Here is a 20552-nt window from a genome sequence, read left to right on the forward strand (position 1 = left end):
TATATGTGCAAACAGAAGCAAATAAAATGGCTACAAGAAACCTAAAAGAAATTTTTCAAGACATGGTATAAGCAACAGTGTTTTAGAGAAGAGTCCTAAGAGCTTTCAATCACAGGCTACTGGCTTAAATAATAGAAAACTGTGATTACCTAAAACTAAGGCATTTCTACATAGCAAACGAAACAATCAATAGTATGAGTGACAACTTATAGAATGAAAGAAAATATTCACAACTGATACATCTGATAAAGAATTGAAAATTAGAATATAGAAGGAACTCGAGAAGACGAGCACCAAAAAAAAAGCAATTTTTATAAACAGGTTAAAAGCTGAATAGTGGTGGTGCACGCCTTTAATCCCAGCACTTAGGAGGCAGAGGCAGTAGATCTCTGAGTTTGAGGCCAGCCTGGTCTACAAAGGGAGTTTCAGGACAACCAGAGCTAAACAGAGAAACCCTGTCTCGAAAAGTCAAAAAGAAAAAAGAAAAAGAAATAAATTAAAAATCAGGTTAAAGAACTAAGAAGACACTAGTTAAAAAGAACATCTGCAAATGGCAAACAAAAAAAAATTGATTTCTCTATTATTGGGGAAACACAAATAAAATCCTGAAGTACAGGAAACGCAAATGATGGCAAGGATATAAAGAAAGTAACATTTTGTGTGTGTGTGTGTGTGTGTGTGTGTGTGTGTGTGTGTGTGTGTGTGTGTGTATAAATGTGCAAGAGAGAGAGAGACAGACAGAGATAGACAGAGAGAGAGAGGGTGCACATGTTTTACAAGCATTAAGGCTCAAGTGGATTCAGATATACCTGTACATGCAGTGCACATGCCTGTATGCCTGCATGTGTTTAGAAACTGGAGGACAAACTTGCTTGGCATTTCTCCAGCACCACCTAGTCTAGTTGATCAACAGTCCCCAAGGGGCTTCCTCCGCAGCTTTATATACATGCACACATCACCACACTAGGTCTTTTTCACATAGGTTCTGGGACTTAGCACAGAGGTCTTCATGCTTACAAGCCAAATAGTCTACCAGCTGAGATATAGCACTTGCCTGAAAAACAGTAACTTTTGTGTACTTCTGGTATTAAGGTAAATTAGTACCACCACTAGGAAAACAGTATATTCTTTAATTTTAAAAGAAAATTGCTATACGGTCCAGTAATTACACTACTGGGTAGAAACTCAAAGGAGATGGAGTCTTTATACAGAAGAGATACGAAGACCCAAGTTCAATGCAATACTCTTCAAAAACAGTAATTCAAACCAAATGTCTTTCAGCTAAAGAATGACTAAAAATGTGATGTGTTTACATAATAGGATACTATTCAGCCTTCATAAAGATGAACACCTGTAATTTGCAGCAAAAAGGATAAAACTGGAAAATATTATGTTGAGTAAAACAAGCAAGAGACAAAGCAGACAAATATTACATGTTCATTTATGGAAAGCAATGCTTCAATACTGTAGAAGTAGTGGGTAGAGAAAGGTGAGAGTAAGAAAAAAATAAGCAGTGACTGGAAAGGGTGCTGTAGGGAGGGGAATCTGCTAAGATAACTTTTATTCTCTTGGATCCATTGTTATCTTGGAAGCTTACTGCCTCCTTCTGCTAACCTAGGCCTAGTCCTGGATGCTTCCAACCTCCCTCCATACAATCTAACCTAGGCCTAGGATGTTTTGAGCATCTGAGATTTACTGCTTAATAAGCTCACCCTTACTTGTTCTTTCTGAGCTCTGGGCTGGCTGATTTTTTTTTCTTCTGTATTACATTTTTCTTTCTTTTTTATTTTTTTTAAATTTTTTTTATTAATTTATTCTTGTTACATCTCAATGTTTATCCCATCCCTTGTATCCTCCCATTCCTCCCCCCCCCACACTTTCCCATTATTCCCCTCCCCTAGTGGCTGTACAAGTTCGCACTTGGACCAGCAATGGCTGAGTGTGCCCCTTGCCATAATCCTCTCCAGCATGGGCTGTCACTTGCTTTATTGATCTTAGCCAATCTTACAGGTGTAAGATGAAGCCTCAAAGTAGTTTAAATTAAAATTTCCCTAATGACTAGCCAGGGTGGTGGTGTTACATACCTTTAATCCCAGCACTTGGGAGGCAGAGGCAGGTGGATCTGTGTAAGATCAAGTCCAGCCTGCTCTATACATAGAGAGTTACAGGTCAGCCAGGGCTAAAAGAAGTAACCCTGAAAAAAAAAAGTAAAAAATGAAGTAATCCTGTCTCAAAAAAGAATTCCCTAATAATTAATAATGTTGAATATTTCTTTGTTTCTCGGCCATTTGAGTTTCCTTTACTGAGAATTCTGTTTATATTTATAGCCAAATTTTAATGGGTTATTTGTTTTCTTAATAGATAGCTTGTTAAGTTCTTTATATATTAGGAAATTAGCATTCTAATATATATATATGTATGTATATATATATGCTTTTCTCATTTGTAGGCAGCTTGCTTTGTCCAAATGTTGATGTCCTTTTCCCTCCAGAAGCTTCTCACTTTTATGAGGTCCCATTTACTACTTGTTTATTTATTAACTATTTGTAGTAATATTGTTCTGTTCAAAAAGTCTTCTGTGCCACTAATGAATTCGAGGCTGTTTCTCACATTTCCTTCTATCAGGTTCAGTGTATCTGGTTTTATCTTGAGGCTTTTGATCCACTTGGACTTCAGTTTTGTTCAGAGTTGACAAAGTAAGGGATAAGGTTTAAAAAATTGTCTCAAGAAGTGTACATAGTATAAACTCTGAGAGCATAAGAGCAGAGTATTCAGAGAATCCTAGTTGACAGGCAGCACAAGGAAAAATGTAGCAACTATTAAAAGTCTTCAGTCCTAGGAATGTAGCTCAATGTTCTAACAGACAAGAATAGTACAGGGTGACCAATTAAAAAATGGGATACAGAACTAAACAGAGAACTCTCAATAGAAGAATATCAAATGGCTGAGAAACACTTAAAGAAATGCTCAACATCCCTTGTCATCAGGAAAATGCAAATCAAAATGACCTTGAGATTCCAACTTACACCTATCCAATTGGCGAAAATCAATAACTCAAGTGACACACATGCTGGAGAGGATGTGTAGAAAGGGGAACACTCCTCTCTTGCTGGTGGAAGTGCAAACTTGTACAATCACTTTGGAAATCAATCTGGCCATTTCTCAAACAAATGGGAATAGCACTACCATGAAACCGAGGTATACTACTGCTGGGTACATACTACCTGAAAGATGCTCCACCATACAGTAAGGACACTTGCTCAACTATGTTCATAGCAGATTCATTCATAATAGCTAGAATCTGGAAACAACACAGATGTCCCTCAACCAAAGAATAGATAAAGAAACTGTGGTACATTTACACAATGGAATACTACTCAGCTATTAAAAACAAGGAAATCTTGAAATTTGCAGGCAAATGGATGGAAGTAGAAAAGATCACCATGAGTGAGATAAGCCAGACTCAAAAAGACACGCACGGTATATACTCACTTTTAAGTGCATTTTAGCCCAGCATAGATGTCCTTTGAGAGACTCCACCCAGCGGGGAATAGGGACAGTTACCAAGCTGGACACTGGGCAGAGTGCTGAGAGTGTAGGTAAGAGTGGGGGAACGGAAGGTCCTGGAGGGGCAGAAACTCCACCGGGAGATCATCAAGGTCTGTGGTTCGAGGCACAGGGGGATCTCCACAAACTGATGATCCAGGGATGAAATAGGATAGATATTGATTTTCTTTTTTTCTTTTTTTTTATTAATTTATTCTTGTTACATCTCAATGGTTATCCCATCCCTTGTATCCTCCCATTCTTCCCTCCCTCCCATTTTCCCCTTATTCCCCTCCCCTATGACTGTTCCTGAGGGGATGGCGACGAGCAGTGTGGACTCGTTTAGAAGCTCCAGTGAACAATTCAGGGAATTGCACAGATTTCTGAACTAGGAACACCGAGGTCTCCACATCATGGCAGCAGGAGTGCTCCACGGTTCGAAGGGACCAGGGTGCAGAGGACCTGCGTGCCCCTGCACACGGGAGGAGCGCTGATTTCCTCGAATCGGAGCAGCAGCGGCGGCAGCAGCAGCAATAGATATTGATTTTCATTCAGAAATTTAGACCCAACAAGATAAAAAAGATGTTTCCTTCAAGTTTGACAAATACAAATAGCAAAACACTATGAATGTAACATTTATATTACTCATGATTGTCTCATGGTTCCTCCTGCTGTATGTAGTTTAATTTACTCATGTGTAATACTATAAGTGTATATGTTAAAAAAGAAACATAATAAAATAAATTAAAAAATAGTACAGGGTGACCATCTCCTCTGATGCTGTAACTTATCACTACAGGGTAGTTTTAGAGAGAATTTAGAGACCTAGTTATGTGAGCATTATAATAAGTAGGAGGGGGAAAAGCTAGAATCAAGTATCCTTTTCACGAAATCCTTCTATCTTTGTGTTGTAGTGCCACTCATTTGTCCTGAATCAGAAGAACTGTGTGAGGCTTCAGTTGACAGAGGATGGAAAGCAAAGACGTCAAATACGAAGTTACCCATGAATTGGGTATTTGATGCAGAGAAGAGCTTAAAGGACCGAATCATTGGCTGATCTGTCTCTTTGACTATTGCTCTCCTTGGGAAAGGTCAGGCATTTTAGATGGAAGCCTATTCTCCAACAACTCAAGTGAGACCAGAAAATCACTTCTCGGAGGCACTAAACACTTACCATTTGATAATGTCTTTGGTCTCCAGTCATGGAAGCTAATGCCTTAGTAGAAAAGCAAGAAAAAGGCATGTGTGCACAGGGATTCAAGCAGGTCACTGAGCACAATGCTGGGCAAACTTCTAACTATATACTAAAGTAGTGCAGAGTAACATCACTGAAAATTGCATTTTTATGTCCCTGTCTTCCCCAACTAAAGAGACTTTGGGTATACTAAAACCAATATATGGCCTCAAACTAAAATCAAAGGCAGATGTTAGCTTTTCAAGACCTAAATTAATGTTTATATTTACCTCCTCTCAAAGTTCTGTTGCTTCAGTCAAGTGAGGAAAGCCCAATGTAGTATGAGTGGAGCTTTACAACTTAAGATTATAAGAAAAATATATGCTTAAAACACATGAGTCACTGAGTTTTTGGACCAAGGAAAATCATTCTGTTTTTAGTAGAATAGGATGCTTCCCTTGATCTTTGGGGAAAGGACTGAATTTTACTATAAAATTGTTGTTTTTGTTTTTTATCACACCTAATCAAAAAGCACTGGGAATATATGTGTGTGTGTGTGTGTGTGTGTGTGTGTGTGAGAGAGAGAGAGAGAGAGAGAGAGAGAGAGAGAGAGAGAGAGAGAGAGAGAGAGAGAGAGAGAGAGAGAATGCATATTTTGTTGACATCCCCCATTTTCCTACAATTGGGGACATTTGGCATAGAAACAATGAAAGCACAAAGTAGCCTCGAAAAGCTGAATGGCAAATGTTTGCTACATGATTGCAGCAGAAACTTGAAAACTCTCTCTTTTGATCCTAAGGTCAATGATTTTAAAGACTCGCTGTTTATTGGTTCTTCATTGAAAAAGCTCATTAAGCGCATAAAGACTGCTTCCTTGATTTCAGCAATGTATTTCTTTCACAGTTGTTCTGAAAACACCAGTAATGGGTAAATTAATGTTGAATGCTTCTAGACAGATGATGCATTGCAATGTAAATTCAGTCCAGCCCACACTCATGAACACTGCTAGGAAATTCTATTACCTGCTCCAATTTCTGTTCCCCTGAGGCATTATTCCAAGCCTTACCTGCTCTTTTCAGAACACCTGATCAGGGAAAGCTCCACTGCAGGGCCCAATAGAGAGGCTAAATGCAGGGACCACTCTTTTTTAGGGGGAGAAGTATTTTCTCTATTCCCAATCTCTGACTCAAATTACCACAATATTCTTTTAAATTTTGTACCTGTACTTACTCTAGTTGGCAAATAAAAAATGGTATGTTTTCAAGATATGTAATGGTATATTTTGCTGTATCTATACATTGTAGAATGGCTGAGTCAAGCCCATTAATACATTTATCAGTTCATATGTTTATTGTGTAGTGAGAACACTGAAAGTTATTTTGTAGCAATCATGAAGTAGATCTAGTAAGTAGAGTCACCATGTGGTGTTATAGATCTTCTGAACTTATTCCTCTTGTTTAAATGAAATAGGTCTTCTTTGACCAACATCTCACCAAACCCCAGCCCATATGGCTCCTGGCAACCAACATTCTACTCTCTGCTTCCTTTTTTTTTCTTTTTTCTTTTATTTTTTATTAATTTATTCATATTACATCTCAATTGTTAGCCCTTCCCTTGTTTCCTCCTATTCCTCCCTCCCTCCCACTTCCCCCCTTCTCCCCTCCCCTATGTCTGTGACTGAAGGAGACCTCCTCCCCCTATATATGCTCTTAGAATATCAAGTCTCTTCTTGGTAACTTGTTATCCTTCCTCTGAGTGCCACCAGGTCTCCCCATCCAGGGGACGTGGTCAGAAAAGGGGCACCAGAGTTCATATGAGAGTCAGATCTCACTCTCCACTCAACGGTGGAGAATATCATGATCGTCGGCTAGGTCTTGATAGGGGTTCGAAGTTTACTGCCTATATTCTCCTTGGCTCATGCCTTAGTTTGAGGAGGACCCCAGGGCCCAGATCCACCTGTCATAAAGTTCTTCTTGTAGGTTTCTAGGACCCTGTGGGTCCTATTATTTCCCCATTCTTTACTCTCTACTCCTCACATACAGAGGAGATCATGCTATATTTCTTTTCTCATGCCTGATTTATTCACTATGCTTCATCCACATGGTTATGAATTAAAGGATTGTCCTTTTTATGTCTAAATAATAACACACTATACATACACATATTTTATTCATCTACTCAACCAACCATTAATGGACAATCATTGTCCATTATTTCTTTTCTTGCTTCTTTGTTTCATCTCTTAAATGTTGTCAAAATTAACACTTCACTAGGTATACATTTTGCAAATATTTCTCTTACTGAGTAGGTGCTTTCCTTTGTTATATAGAGCTTTTTTATTTTGATGTAGTCACCATTGTCCACTGGAAACTTGCAGGCATCATTTCTCTCCATTGATCATATGGGACCTATGCACACAACAAACCAAAAACAAAAATGCAGCTCTCACCTTTAAAAAAACAGAGAGAGATGGTTTATTTTGGAGCCCAATTTGAATGACTATGTCCCAAGAACACAGACTGAAGTTACTGCAAATTCCATGTTCCATAGTGGAAACTGTTTCATGAAGGTTTTAATGCTTTAATAGAACAAAGAAAGTCATAAATCAAGGCAAGTGTAAAAATGCACTGGTGAGTATATCAGAGAGGCAAGTACAGAAAGAAACATTATATAAAAAGCATTTTATATTCAAAACCAGATAATTTTATTTCTTACTTTCCAACTTGAGCAGCTTTTCTTTTTATTTCTCTTTCTTTTATAATTATACTGATTATTATCCTTATTTCCACTATTGTGTTGAATGGACACAACAAAAAATTATATCAGACCCTTGTCTTGATCTTTGAAGAAGAATTTCAGTTGCCTTTTGTACAGTAAAAGACGGGGGTCAAAATTCAGTCTTCTATGTATGGCAAGTATGTTTTACCATTATCTATCATTTAAGTCTATCCTCATTCAAGAATATGACTTAACACCATTGTTGACACTCTATTGGCTGCAAATATGTGTATTTATTTCGGCAATAATCCCAGTTCCCCACTGTGAAGCCAACCTCAATCAATGGAGTTTTCATTTTCTTAGTGTTGACTTTTAGGTTTTCTTTGTATATTTTATAGCAATCCTTTACCAGAAATATTTTTGCCAGTATTTTCTTTATGTCTAGTTTTTCTCATTGCTTGGTGGTGTATTCTAGAGGATACTTGTTTTTAAAAGCAAAATCACAACACATCTATAATATAAAATGCAATATTATAATAGAGTATAAGCAATAAGCTGAGTGACGGTAGTGTGCACTTTTATTTTATTTTATTTTATTTTTTTTTATTTATTTATTCTTGTTACATCTCAATGTTTATCCCATCCCTTGTATCCTCCCATTCCTCCCCCCCCCCATTTTCCCATTATTCCCCTCCCCTATGACTGTTCCTGAGGGGGATTACGTCCCCCTATATATTCTCATAGGGTATCAAGTCTCTTCTTGGCTACTTGCTGTCCTTCCTCTGAGTGCCACCAGGTCTCCCCCTCCAGGGGACATGGTCAAATGTGAGGCACCAGAGTATGTGAGAAAGTCGTATCACACTCTCCACTCAACTGTGGAGAATATTCTGACCATTGGCTAGATCTGGGAAGGGGTTTAAAGTTTACCTCCTGTATTGTCCTTGGCTGGTGCCTTAGTTTGAGCGGGACCCCTGGGCCCAAATCTGCCTATCATATTGTTCTACTTGTAGATTTCTAGGACCCTCTGGATCCTTTTATTTTGCTGTGCTCCCATGCGTCTCTCATTTAGAGTCCCAATAGGATGCCTTCCCCTCTGTCCCAGTTTCCTGGTAAGTGAAGGCTTTCGTGGGACATGCCCCTTGGGCTAGTATGCAGATATAAGTGAGTATATACCATTTGATTCTTTCTGCTTCTGGGTTAACTCACTCATTATGATCATTTCTAGCTCAATCCATTTATCCACAAATTTCGGGAATTCCTTGTTTTTAATAGCTGAGTAGTATTCCATAGTGTATATGTACCACAGTTTCTTTATCCACTCTTCTACTGAGGGACACTTAGGCTGTTTCCATGTTCTGGCTATTATAAATAAGGCTGCTATGAACATGGTTGAGCAAATTTTCTTGTTGTGTGCTGGAGCATCTTCTGGGTATATTCCAAGGAGTGGAATAGCTGGGTCTTGAGGAAGCCCTATTCCCATTTTTCTGAGATAGCACCAGATAGATTTCCAAAGTGGCTGTACTAGTTTGCATTCCCACCAGCAATGAAGGAGTGTTCCTCTCTCCCCACATCCTCGCCAGCATGTGGTGTCGCTTGAATTTTTGATCTTAGCCATTCTGATGGGTGTAAAATGGAATCTCAGAGTTGTTTTGATTTGCATTTCCCTGATGACTAAGGAGGTTGAGCATTTCTTTAAGTGTTTCCCAGCATTCAGGAGGCACAGGCAGGTATATCTGTGAGTTTGAGGCCAGCCTGGTCTACAGAGTGAGTTTCAGTACAGCCAGGGCTGTTACATAGAGAAACTCTGTCTAGAAAAAAAATAAATGAAGCGTACAGGTATGGTGTACATTTGTTGTGTTTCTTATATTAATGGATATATGGTTATAAACATAGATTAGATAGATAGATAGATAGATAGATAGATAGATAGATAGATAGATAGATACTATATTATTCAGGGCTTTTCAGAGAAAGAAATTTAATAAAAGGGTTGATATACTCCTGGGAGAGGACAGTTAAAGTGTATTGCTGGCCTTACCAGCTGAAAGCAAACTGCTTCTGGTGAGGCTTACTTACAGTGATAGAGGAAAATCTTTGCAAAATCATTAGCTTCATACCATACACCAGAGGATGTTCTTAATTTTCTCAAACAATGAAACCACATCTGGTATAACACAACAATTAGAGTCATCATGTAGTTAAACTTACAATAACCCACTACTATTGTCCAACATTCATCTGTCTTTGGCACATACACTGAAATAAAACCGATCAATTGGAATGCGGCAGGAATCATCACCCTTGCACATTTCATATTCTTCATGGAGGCACTAATCTCTGCAATCACCGTAGGAATGCAGTGGCTCCCATGGTCTTTACATCATAACAGCCTTTATTCCATGGAGCAGAGAGCCACTGTGAATATTCTGCCAGCAGCTGAGTATATCTTCCCTAATGATGCATTCTACATCCATAACCACAGCATGAGTTCAGGGACTCCCGAGTCCACTGTGAGAACTTGACCTCCATAAACTTTAATTTGGATGGTAGATTATGCTGAGACTTAAGGGCTTATGAAATTAGTTTCAGTTCAGAGCCAGCATTCAGTGTTTTCCAAAAGATCTGGTTATTTCCCTTTCCTCGATGCAGTTACCTTGGTGAAAGGCCATAGGTTGCTTTAGAGAAAAGTGGAAGAAAAAGTTTGGTCAATGTACTGAGATCCTTCTCATAAAGGACCCATTCACTCATTCATTCAAGTACTAGATGTAAAACGGTTCCATTCTAAGTTGACTGAGGGGTTGTGGCTGTTTTTAATGCTTCCAGTAAAGCAAGAATTTGGTAAGATCAATGTAATCATTGCCATAGATTGCCTGAGTCCAGTGACTTTGATTGTTGCTTTGACTCTGCTCTCCGCTATAAGTAATCACGTGTGTTCACCTTACATTTGGCACTTGAGTGCTGCCATCTGGTCACAGCCTTTCAAAGATGTAACTGTTTCCATTGAATTTGGATTTCCTGCTCAGTAACTTCAGTCTCTATTCAAAGCTTTAGACTGTCCAGAATGGTGATTGTGGGGCTCTAGAAGCACAGCATTTCATGGTCTTTTCCCCATTATGAAAGTCTTACATTCTTTCTGGCCCTTCTTTAACAATGTTCCTGGAGTCTTGGAAGGGCTGGTAGGTTTGTCCTATTGAGTTCTCAACACTCAACTGTGGATTATTATTAGGACATTGACCACCAGTGAGTCTCTACATTAAATACCATTCACAGTAATATGAAGCTCCTTGGACAAAGTCTGTAAGCAGCATCAATAGGCAGACATAAACGTGAGTACTTAGAAGGCACTTTGACTACATATCCATTTAGAAAAATAATAGTAGCAAGTTCCCCTCTCAAGTTTATGACATCCATAACCATAAGTTATTGTATAGGTTTACATAACCAGCCATGAGTTCTCTCCTGTAAAGCAGGCCTCATATTTAATTAGAAAGTAATTGGCTATTCCTATAATAGTCATGCCACTATTGCAACCATGCTTGACATGTCATTATTGTAGCTTGTAGGATGTCCAGCTGGGTCAGATGATGATGATTTGTCTCCCACAGCAGCCTGCATAACACCTTTTGGCACTATAAAAGATGGCCAATAAGTAGGAACAATCCAATTCAATTCCAACTTGATTTCTCCATGTTCTATGATCAAAGTATATGGGGCCTTTATCAATATGGTGTTATAACCAAGTTATGGTGGACAAGCAAGAGCAACAGCAATGGCCTGTAGTGTTTGAGGGAGCCACTAGTATCTTCTTATTTACAACTCCTAGGGAGATTCCTTGTCCTTAATCCTGGGATTTTCAAGTAATAACCTATAACTTCATGGATTCACATTATCCATCTATGCAGGACACCTCTGTTCAAACTCTGTTTTAGCACTTTTTAATTACTTTATAAAGTAGTGAGTTTCTACCTGCCTTCTTCACATCTTTAATTTTGGTTACACGTTAAACTTTACTCCTTTGTCTCCCCAATTCCTGACCTGCCTTCCATCTTATTCACTGTAGGACACTTTCAACCCAACAACAAAATAAACTGCTAAATTTTGCTCCAAGATAGATCATGCCGAGTCTGGAAAACAAAGATTAAGTTATTCAAATGAAAATTAAATCTCCAAGCTGCAGCAGTTAATAAAAGTTTTTGGTTAGTGAGAAACGTCAGTAAATTTAGCCTAATGCATGAATATGTCCCTTCTACCATTATCATACACCATTAATATACATTTCCATATGCTTTTAGAGTTCTTCTTGTATGAATTACAAAGCTCAAGTTACGTAGTTGTTTTGAGGAACCGTGCCCATCTCAGGAGGTAAGGGTGAGATTTAAGTATAGTTATACATAAGTCTAGAAATAAACAGGGTAAGGAGGTGGAGTCTTGAGGATACTAAGTATTGTTTTGCATGGCATCTGGCTGGCAAAAGGTTTTTTCCAATGTACTCAATCCATGCAAGGTGTATTTTCTAAGAGATGAGCAGAAAGACTGTATACCACTAGGGACGAGGGATTTGCTATGTCTTGGGAATAGGGAGGGCAATTTTTCTGAAAATAAAGAGGTCTCCCATCAGCAAAAAAAGACTCATTAGAACTTCAGTGCTCAATAGCCACAGATTTTTAATGATATTTCCACATATCTCCATTCCAACAAATAAGACTTCATAATTTCCCAAGCAGTGCTTTCCCTCTAGTAGCAGTCACACTGTGTAGACAGTAGTTTGACTTGAATTGTTATCTATAATGCCATGGCACGAGATAGTGGGTGAGATTTTTGCCAATCCTAGACCTTGATTTGAGGGGGTAACAATTGAGATATAATGTGAATAAATTATAATAAATAAATTTTTAAAAAGGAAACTAGGAACTCTTTCAGAGCATTTGGCCTTAGAATCTAAATTACTTAATCCTTTTACCATTTTGTCTATATATATATTAGAAAGAACTAGCCATACTCATTATAATCATTAGTTTACCAACAATGTTCAAAATATACAGTCACTCATCTCCGTACTTAGAATTGCTTGATCAGGACTATCCATATCATATCATGGACTATTAGACCTCTCTTTGCTTCTATAAATTGCTGTTAGTATCTTTAAATATAATCAGGTCAGAACACCAGGTTCATAACCACTGAACCAATCAGAAAACTCATTCTTGAAATTCTCTTCCTCCAGTGGCATCTTTATGTATTAGTTTGCTCTAATGACCATAGTAAAACATCATAGACAAAAGAACTTAAAAAACAAAAATTATTTTCTCACAGCTTTGGAGGCTAGAATCCCGAGATCTGTGCACCAGTATCACACAGGTCTGCTGAAGATTTTCATTCTAGCTTGCAGACTAGATGGCGAACTTCTCACTATCCCCTTCCATGACCTTCTCTCGGTGTACGCAAAGAGAAATGGCTGTAGTGGGTAAGAGGTAAATTTTCTCTTATGAGGCTACCAACAGACTATTGGGACCCCAAATTATGATTTACTTTATCCTTGGTTACTTTCAGATATCTAAATACAATTGTGTTGACTGCTAGTGATTCAACATGAATTTGGGTTAGGAACTTACACAATAGCCTATCACCTAGGGAGGCAGATATTTTTTCTTTTTCAGAGAGAGAGAGAGCATATATCATTTCAAAGTTGTTATTTACAAACATTTCAAGCTGTTATGGCATCAAAAATGCATCACTGTAAAGTTTTAGAGTGGAAATTATCACTGCAATGGAGTCCTTTGATAAGCAGGAACTCATTGTTGTAAAGGAAGGATTATGACTGAATTTTGGCTTCAGGTGAGGCTTAGAATTGACTTGATGGTTTCAATCTTTTCAGGAAAAAGGCATTGTATACATCATTTCCTCGCTATATTAAAATGTTGCGCTTAGATTCAGGGGAGTATGGGGCTCCTGAAAGGAAGGGAATAGACAACTAGACCTTCTTCTAAGAAGCTCCATGTTCTTACCGTGTAGCTTCCGTGTTAAGATGGCCCCCACTTATGTCATCAAGAAGACTCATGAGGGTTCTGTAGAGATGGGCTGGCAGGAAAGAACAATGGCTGTTCTTCCAAGGGACTAGAGTTCAATCTCTAGCACTCACATGGTGGCTCACAACTGTCTGTAACTCCAGTCCCAGGGGATCCAATAACATCTTCTGTCTTATGTGGGCACGAATAATGTAAGTGGTGTACAGATACCATGAAGTTAGAACACCAATATACATTCTTTAAAGGGCAACATCAGCCACATTACCCTTAATCTATGATGCTTCTTTGTATTGAGGATGTTTAAAAATAACTCTGGTTGCTTAGAAGAGGTTTCTTAAAGAAAGGAGAAAAATAGTATGTGGTATATCTCTCCTGCTGGATTTCAGCTGTTTCTTATTGGTTCCAGAGATATACGTAAAGAAATAAGTGTTTGAGCCCATATCAACTGCAGCACACATAAATGAGTGTTTATGTTATAGGAGAAAGAAAAGAAGCCTTTTTCTTTCTCTTACAGTCTTTTCAGGTGTCTCATGCAAAATCACTTCCAAGCTACTTACGTGAGCAGGAGTAGCAATATGCACCAAACCACAGAGCCATCCAATCTCATATGGATAGATTGCTAAAGAATGTAGTAGCAACTGCTGTATAGACCTAACCAATAAAATGATTGTATTTCCCAACACTTTGCATTATTTCCATCATTAAACAACTGTAATCAGGTACAAACCTCATGGATTTCCTTAAAGCCCTGTTGCTTTAGGACTTTATAGAAGAGAAGAACTAAACAGGGAAAGAATTTTTTCTAGTAAAGCAGATGGAAGTACAGAGTCAAAATATTTAAAATATGAAAAACTATTACACCAGGTGATGAATGACATACTTAATGTATAATATATTAAAATAAAAATGTGGTATATATGTAGTATCTTATCTACAATAATCTTCGTCATGTTGTTAGTGGTAATTATCTATGTGACTCATTTTAAATGATTAAAATGATCAATATAATAAGGAATACACACCAATTAGTTCTCATCTTAGAAAGAATTCTCTCATTCTGGGATGGAGAGAAATTTCAAAAAGAAAAATCTTGCTTCCAAAAGATGCTAAGCTTTTAGGTATATTTATGCAATTGAGCTTGTGGGTTTCCCTTCAGGGCGCTGGTGAGGTTTTAGTGACAGCTTAATGAATTTCTGCTGGAGTGCATAAGTTATCAGTGCTAATACAGTTTACCTGGAAATCAGCAAAATAACTAAATATATTTTAAGTTTCTTCCAATCCTTCCTTATTCCAGTCACCCTGTGTGCTCACTCATTCATCTTGTCAAGTTTGTGGCTCTCTTCTGTTGAGGCCACCAGATAGTTACCTATGTGTTCCTCCCTGTGACAAAGGGTTAGACTGGAGTAGGTATACCTTCACAATTCGCATTGTCTTCTCATTTGGAAGCAGGACTCCAACAGATTAGGATTTGTTTTAAAAGAATGCTATTTAGTTGATTTGACTTAGGCCAATATGATGTGGAATTATTATTTGTCTCTCATAATAAAAATGTATTATCAGCAAGTTGCAAGAGAGAAACAACTCTGATAAGCCGAGGTAATTGGTTATCAGAGAAATAAACTTCCAATCAACATATTTGTTCCTCAAAACAAGCGTTTGAGAATCCTGCTATGCTTTATGGATAGCACACTAGTTATTCCATGTGGTTCTGTAAGGCCTATGACAAAACACTGAAGAACAAGAGTCAGAGCCTTAGCTAGCTACCTCCTCAGTTTTCTTCTGAGCATAAATATATCACCTACCTAAAAGCTCTTGAATCAGTTATGTTTGAAATAAAGGCTGAAAGACTGCCTAAGAGCGTCTCTCAAATACTTGCTTGGTGGCTTAGAACTGATACTTAAAGCACTAACTACACCTCTGGGATTTCCCCATTTGATCTGTTTTAGAGATCAGCTAGGACTGATGTGTGCCTCACTTTCTTATTTGTACCTGAGTCCTTGTGAGAATAAAAGAGAATAATTCATACAAAACAGCCTCTGTCACACAATGTTCATTTCATAAGTAAAATCTTGATATGAATAAATATTTCATATAGTCTCAAAAGGTCACCTGACACTTACATCCTCAAAGAAGAAAGAGGCAATTTGAACCCATAAACATACTTTCAGTCAGAATTCACATATTTTTGCATTATCTGTTCAGTAGTCATTTCTTATTCTCAGAACACCTACAAAAATGCGCCTCAGGGTTCACTTCTAGACTCCTATGGAAGTAGAAGCTAGTTATTGTTATTATTATTATTATTATTATTATTATTATTATTATTATTATTATTATATTTAATTTGTATGAGTGTTCTGTTTACATGTATATCAGTGCAGCATATGCATGACTGGAGCCTCAGGAGGCCAAAAGAGGGTGTTAATCTCCTGGAACTGGAGTTATAGACTCTTGTCAAGCTACCATGTGGGGCCTGCTAATTGGACCTGGATCCTCTGGAAGAGCAGCCAGTTCTCTTAACTGCTGAGTTATCTCTCCAGCCCCAGAAACCTGTCTTTAAAAATCCCAAAAAGGATTAAGGGAAGTCTTGGGGGAGGGGGGAGGGAGCGGAAATACTAGTTATGATTGTGGTAGAGAAAATAACATGAATTGAATGTTGACAAGAAATAGTCTCCATGCTACAGGCCACATTTCACTGCTGTGCCTGACAGCTTGCTTGGTTGACACCAAGTTTGTCATTGGAACCCCCAGGAGGTATCAGAATTCATTTCCAACATACGCTTTTCATATGCTTGTTTAGTACTGACCTGGATGAGTAATGATGTAGGCTGAAATTGAAAAGTATGAGTGGGGATTTGCTGGAGGGTACATACTAAGAGAAGGCAAAAGTCTAAACTTAGAGACAGTTAAAAAATAATAAGCACACATGGTCTTTCAATAATGATTTTATTTTTATGAGATGCTGTGTAAAGTTACTTAAAACACAAAGTCATAACTGATTATACATTTACATATTTGTTTTTACTGAAAATAATATGATTACACAAAATCAGGGTGTTCTCAGGAAGGAGTATGAGAGGATTCTTCTTCAACCTACAAACCTGGAATCTGACAAAAAAATGTTAAGTCCTCAGAATTTTAAATCTACCTCATAGGTCGGCATTGGTCCCAGAAGATCTTAGGTAACCTGGTATAATATGGGGCAGGAAGAGAATGAATATTTGAAGTTTTTAATTAATATTCATTCTCAAGTTTGAGGAAACTTCAGGTAACTCAGTTTCAGGCACTACATTCCTCTAACGTAAGAGATGTACTCATGTTGAGAATAAGCTCTGTGGATCTTTGCTTGATTTAAACCACTTCCACAGACTTAGACATTCTGGAAGTATGCCCAGAAATGCAGGTTCAAACTACTCCCTGGGGGATCTTTGTTCTGACAACTTCCTTGTCAGACACTAAACTCGATGTTTGCTGGGTCTCTTTGCCCCCAAGAAGGCATCAAAATTCCATTCTGATACAACCTTTTCCTATGCCAGTTTGTAGTTTATCATAAAGTTAAAGAATTAAAGAATCCTCTCTTTTTTTCAAGGTCAAAGAGATATTTTGGGACGCAGCCCAGAACAAAAGCATGAATAATTAAACTCAAGTCACCATTGAATATATCAAAGCACCACACTCAAAAGGTTAAAAGTGTAAAAAGTGACCTTTACATAGTATAATAACACACAGGATTTTGTTGTTGTTGTATTAAAAAATTGTCATCAGAGAATAGAAACTTTAAAGACTAGTCAAAATGGATTAAAAGTTTTCAAAGTACATATTCAGTTTACTGGATAATACATTTCCCCCCACTGCAGTTCTGTTTTACTAGTGTACTTTCTATAACTGCAAGAGTAAGCTAAAATAGAGAAGTGTGATTTAATCTACATTCTGGACCTACTCAGTATGTAGCGGTATAAGAAGTACAAAACTATATTCACTTGAAGTGGAAAAAGAACACAACTTACACGTTCTTTAAAAGGAGAAACTATATGCCAAGAGATTGAATAAGCCACTACCATCCTATGGCATATATAGAAATGTATATCACGCTAAACTTGGGGCTCACCTCTCATGCTATATTGTATAATGGATAGTGTAAGAAGTTAAAATTGGCCTTGTTCAAGAGAAAAGAAATCTAATGAAAATGGACATTAAACTCCACTAAGAAATGCCAGCATTGTCCAGGGAGAAATCTGAGATGCCAAATCACCACTCATAATTTGTTGCTAATTATAATTTGAGAGAACTCCCCCGGTTCCTTCTAGATTGTAGATATGGCTCACCCATGACGATTTTATGCCAAAGGACCAGAAAAAGAAGGCACAGTCACAGAAAGTTGGTGGTGTATAAAAAATCACAGTGATACTTGATTTCCTGTTCTGAGGGAGTAAATAAAGATTCGATAAGGCAAAAAAAAAAAATGTGTTATACTGATACCACTTAAAGATCATTTGTGTGGGACTCCAAAGCAACAGCTAGGCTGATTATATGCATCCCACTAGCAGACTTAAGACACAAAGGTGTCCATTTCTCTAAGAGAACTGCTTTTTCGGCAAGACATAGTCTCTCTCTTGCCTTGGAGCCAAGTAATGGGAACCCTGAACACACTGCGGAGCTTCTGTTGGAAGCGGTTTCCAACAAAACAATACAGAAAGGGATTAACACAGCTGTTGGTGAATCCCAGGAGGATGGCAAAAGGAAGTGCCAGGTCAATGACTGCTATAACTTCACAGCTACTAATGATACCCATCCAGGACAGAGCATCCAAGAAGGTCAGGACATGGAAGGGAAGCCAGCAAATGATGAATGCCAACACAACAGCAGCTGCCATCTTCAGGACTTGGTCACGGGTTATTCTGTTCTTCCCATAGCTATTGGTCTTCAGCAGATGTTTTCTGATTCCAAAGTAACATGTTGCTATGAATATCAAAGGAATAATAAAACCAAGAATATTTTTCATTAAGGCAATCCCAGCAGACCACTGGGCATATTTCTCAGGTGGGAAAGCCATAATACAAGCATTCACGCCTAAGTATTCAATGGTTCGGACATCTCGGAAGTAGAATGTTGGCAATGAAGACAGACAAGCCATACACCAAACAAGGGGAACTACATAAGATGCTTGCCAGGGGTTCCTTCTCTGAGACAGAAAAGGGTAGATAACCGATTGGTACCTATCAACACTCATGCAAGTAATAAAAAAAATGCTCGCAAACATGTTCAAGGTCAGAAAAGAACCAAATACTTTGCACATCACAGGTCCAAAGAGCCAGTCATATCTGTAAGAGTAATAGGTTGCCCAGAGAGGGAGGGTAGCCAAAAGGAGTAAGTCAGCCACAGCCAGATTGAAGATGTAAATGCTGGAAACCTTTTTAGGGCCCTTTTGACAACAAAACAGTGAGACCACAACAATATTAACAGCAAAACCAATCACAAAAATCAGGTAGTAAAGAACAGGAATTGCTTCCAAATGCTTATCTGACGGTTTATGTGAGCAGTTAAAGGCAGACTCATTGGTGCCAGATATGTTGAGATTATCAAAAGGAAGGCTGCTGGTGATGTTCCTGCTGGTGGCCGCAAAACTGAAGTTGTCCTTCATATTGAATGGTCAGCAATTGCCAAGTCTCACGCCTTCTCTGGGGGAGAAAAACAGGGCACTTAATGCACACCCAAAGCCTAAGGAATATTTGAGTCATAGCCATTTTGAAAAAATTTTAAAGGCCAAAATAATGTTAAGTGGTTGTAGAAACCATAAAACAGCACCATGCTTGGTGAATAGAAAACAACACAGTCAACATTTCCTCAGTAGCGTTAGATTGAAAATTCTGCACAAAACTTTTTTGCCTTTCTTTTCTCTCACGTCTTTGAAAAATTGAGGGACAAATTAAGAGTCTTAAAAGTTAATGAGGGTCGAAACTGTATGAGACAAGTAAGAAGAAGCTCAGGGACAACTTGATAGCTTAAAAACCGAGGCATAGTTTTCCATCTGTGCTTTCTAGAAAACTCACTGCTGCCCTGCTGCTTCAGGGACAAATGCTTTATTGAAGTAACTTATTATATACAAATTGTTACAGCTGTGGAAAATATAAGTAACACAAGCCAGACGGGAAAATAGGTAAGTGTACAGAGAACTGAAAGACTATGCGGAAGCAGTGGATTAAGGTGGAGGGTCATGGTTGGTTTTACTAATTAAAAATAATCTACTTATTTACTTTCCCTTTGCTTTCACAGTAACAGGAAAAGATATGGATATGTATGTTTTTCCTAAAACTTTGACCTTAAAATGTTAATAATCAATGCTGCTTTTCAATACGGATATTTAAATCTGCACTATTTCCCAAGAAACAAATCCATTTCCGTTCAATTAGAAGATAAAGAAAACAAAACAAACAAACCTGAGTCAGGGTCAAGCAGACATAGTTCTGATTGCTCCATTAAATCAGAATTAGACATCAGTGACTAACCATGGTATAGTCTTATTATTTTTTTTTTCTTTGCTATCTTTTCAGTTTATCAGAACTAAGTAGCCATTACTTTCCAGCATTAACAATGGTGGTCAGGTGGGAAGGCTATTGTTCCCTTAAAACTAGCAACATCAATTTGAAACAAAACAAAACAAAAAACTAAAGATAAACACACCTACAGCAAAATTATTACACCAAATAACGTCAAAGAACATGCATGCAAATATTCAATTTAAAATGTAACCATCAGAGAAGTTCCTAAGAAATAGCAAACTATCTTTTTCTGTCAAAGGCCAATTCTTTCGTATGATCTTCCAAATTAACATGAAAGAACCAAAATAAATCCCACAAAGGACTTACTATTTGCCAGCGTTTAAAGCAGTTATCATAAATCAGCTTACTTAGCTCCCACACGCGATCCTGTAAGAGAAAGAGCAGTTAAAGGATTAAAGCATTCTGCAAAATGTACTGTTAAAATACAGGAAAAAGAAAACGTTCACACACACACACACACACACACATACTCACAAACACTTTTATTGCTTTATGTTCTCCTTCCCAACTCAAGCACATACAGATTGT

At 37.9% G+C, this 20552-nt stretch overlaps 1 protein-coding gene across 1 annotated transcript; it reads right to left on the reverse strand.

Annotated features, from left to right (window-relative positions):
• Positions 1-17925: 17925 nt before the first annotated feature.
• On the reverse strand, positions 17926-19136 carry Agtr2 (angiotensin II receptor type 2). Its single transcript, XM_051142213.1, has one exon. The coding sequence runs from the start codon at positions 19103-19105 to the stop codon at positions 18014-18016; it is 1092 nt and encodes a 363-aa protein (XP_050998170.1). The 5' UTR covers positions 19106-19136; the 3' UTR covers positions 17926-18013.
• Between the last annotated feature and the right edge of the window lie 1416 nt (positions 19137-20552).

Source organism: Acomys russatus, chromosome X, assembly GCF_903995435.1.
Source record: "Acomys russatus chromosome X, mAcoRus1.1, whole genome shotgun sequence".
NCBI classification, from domain to species: domain Eukaryota; kingdom Metazoa; phylum Chordata; class Mammalia; order Rodentia; family Muridae; genus Acomys; species Acomys russatus.

Bases quoted from the DNA above. Each gene is read 5' to 3' on its own strand.
- Agtr2 (XM_051142213.1), bottom strand. From the start codon at position 19,105: ATGAAGGACAACTTCAGTTTTGCGGCCACCAGCAGGAACATCACCAGC.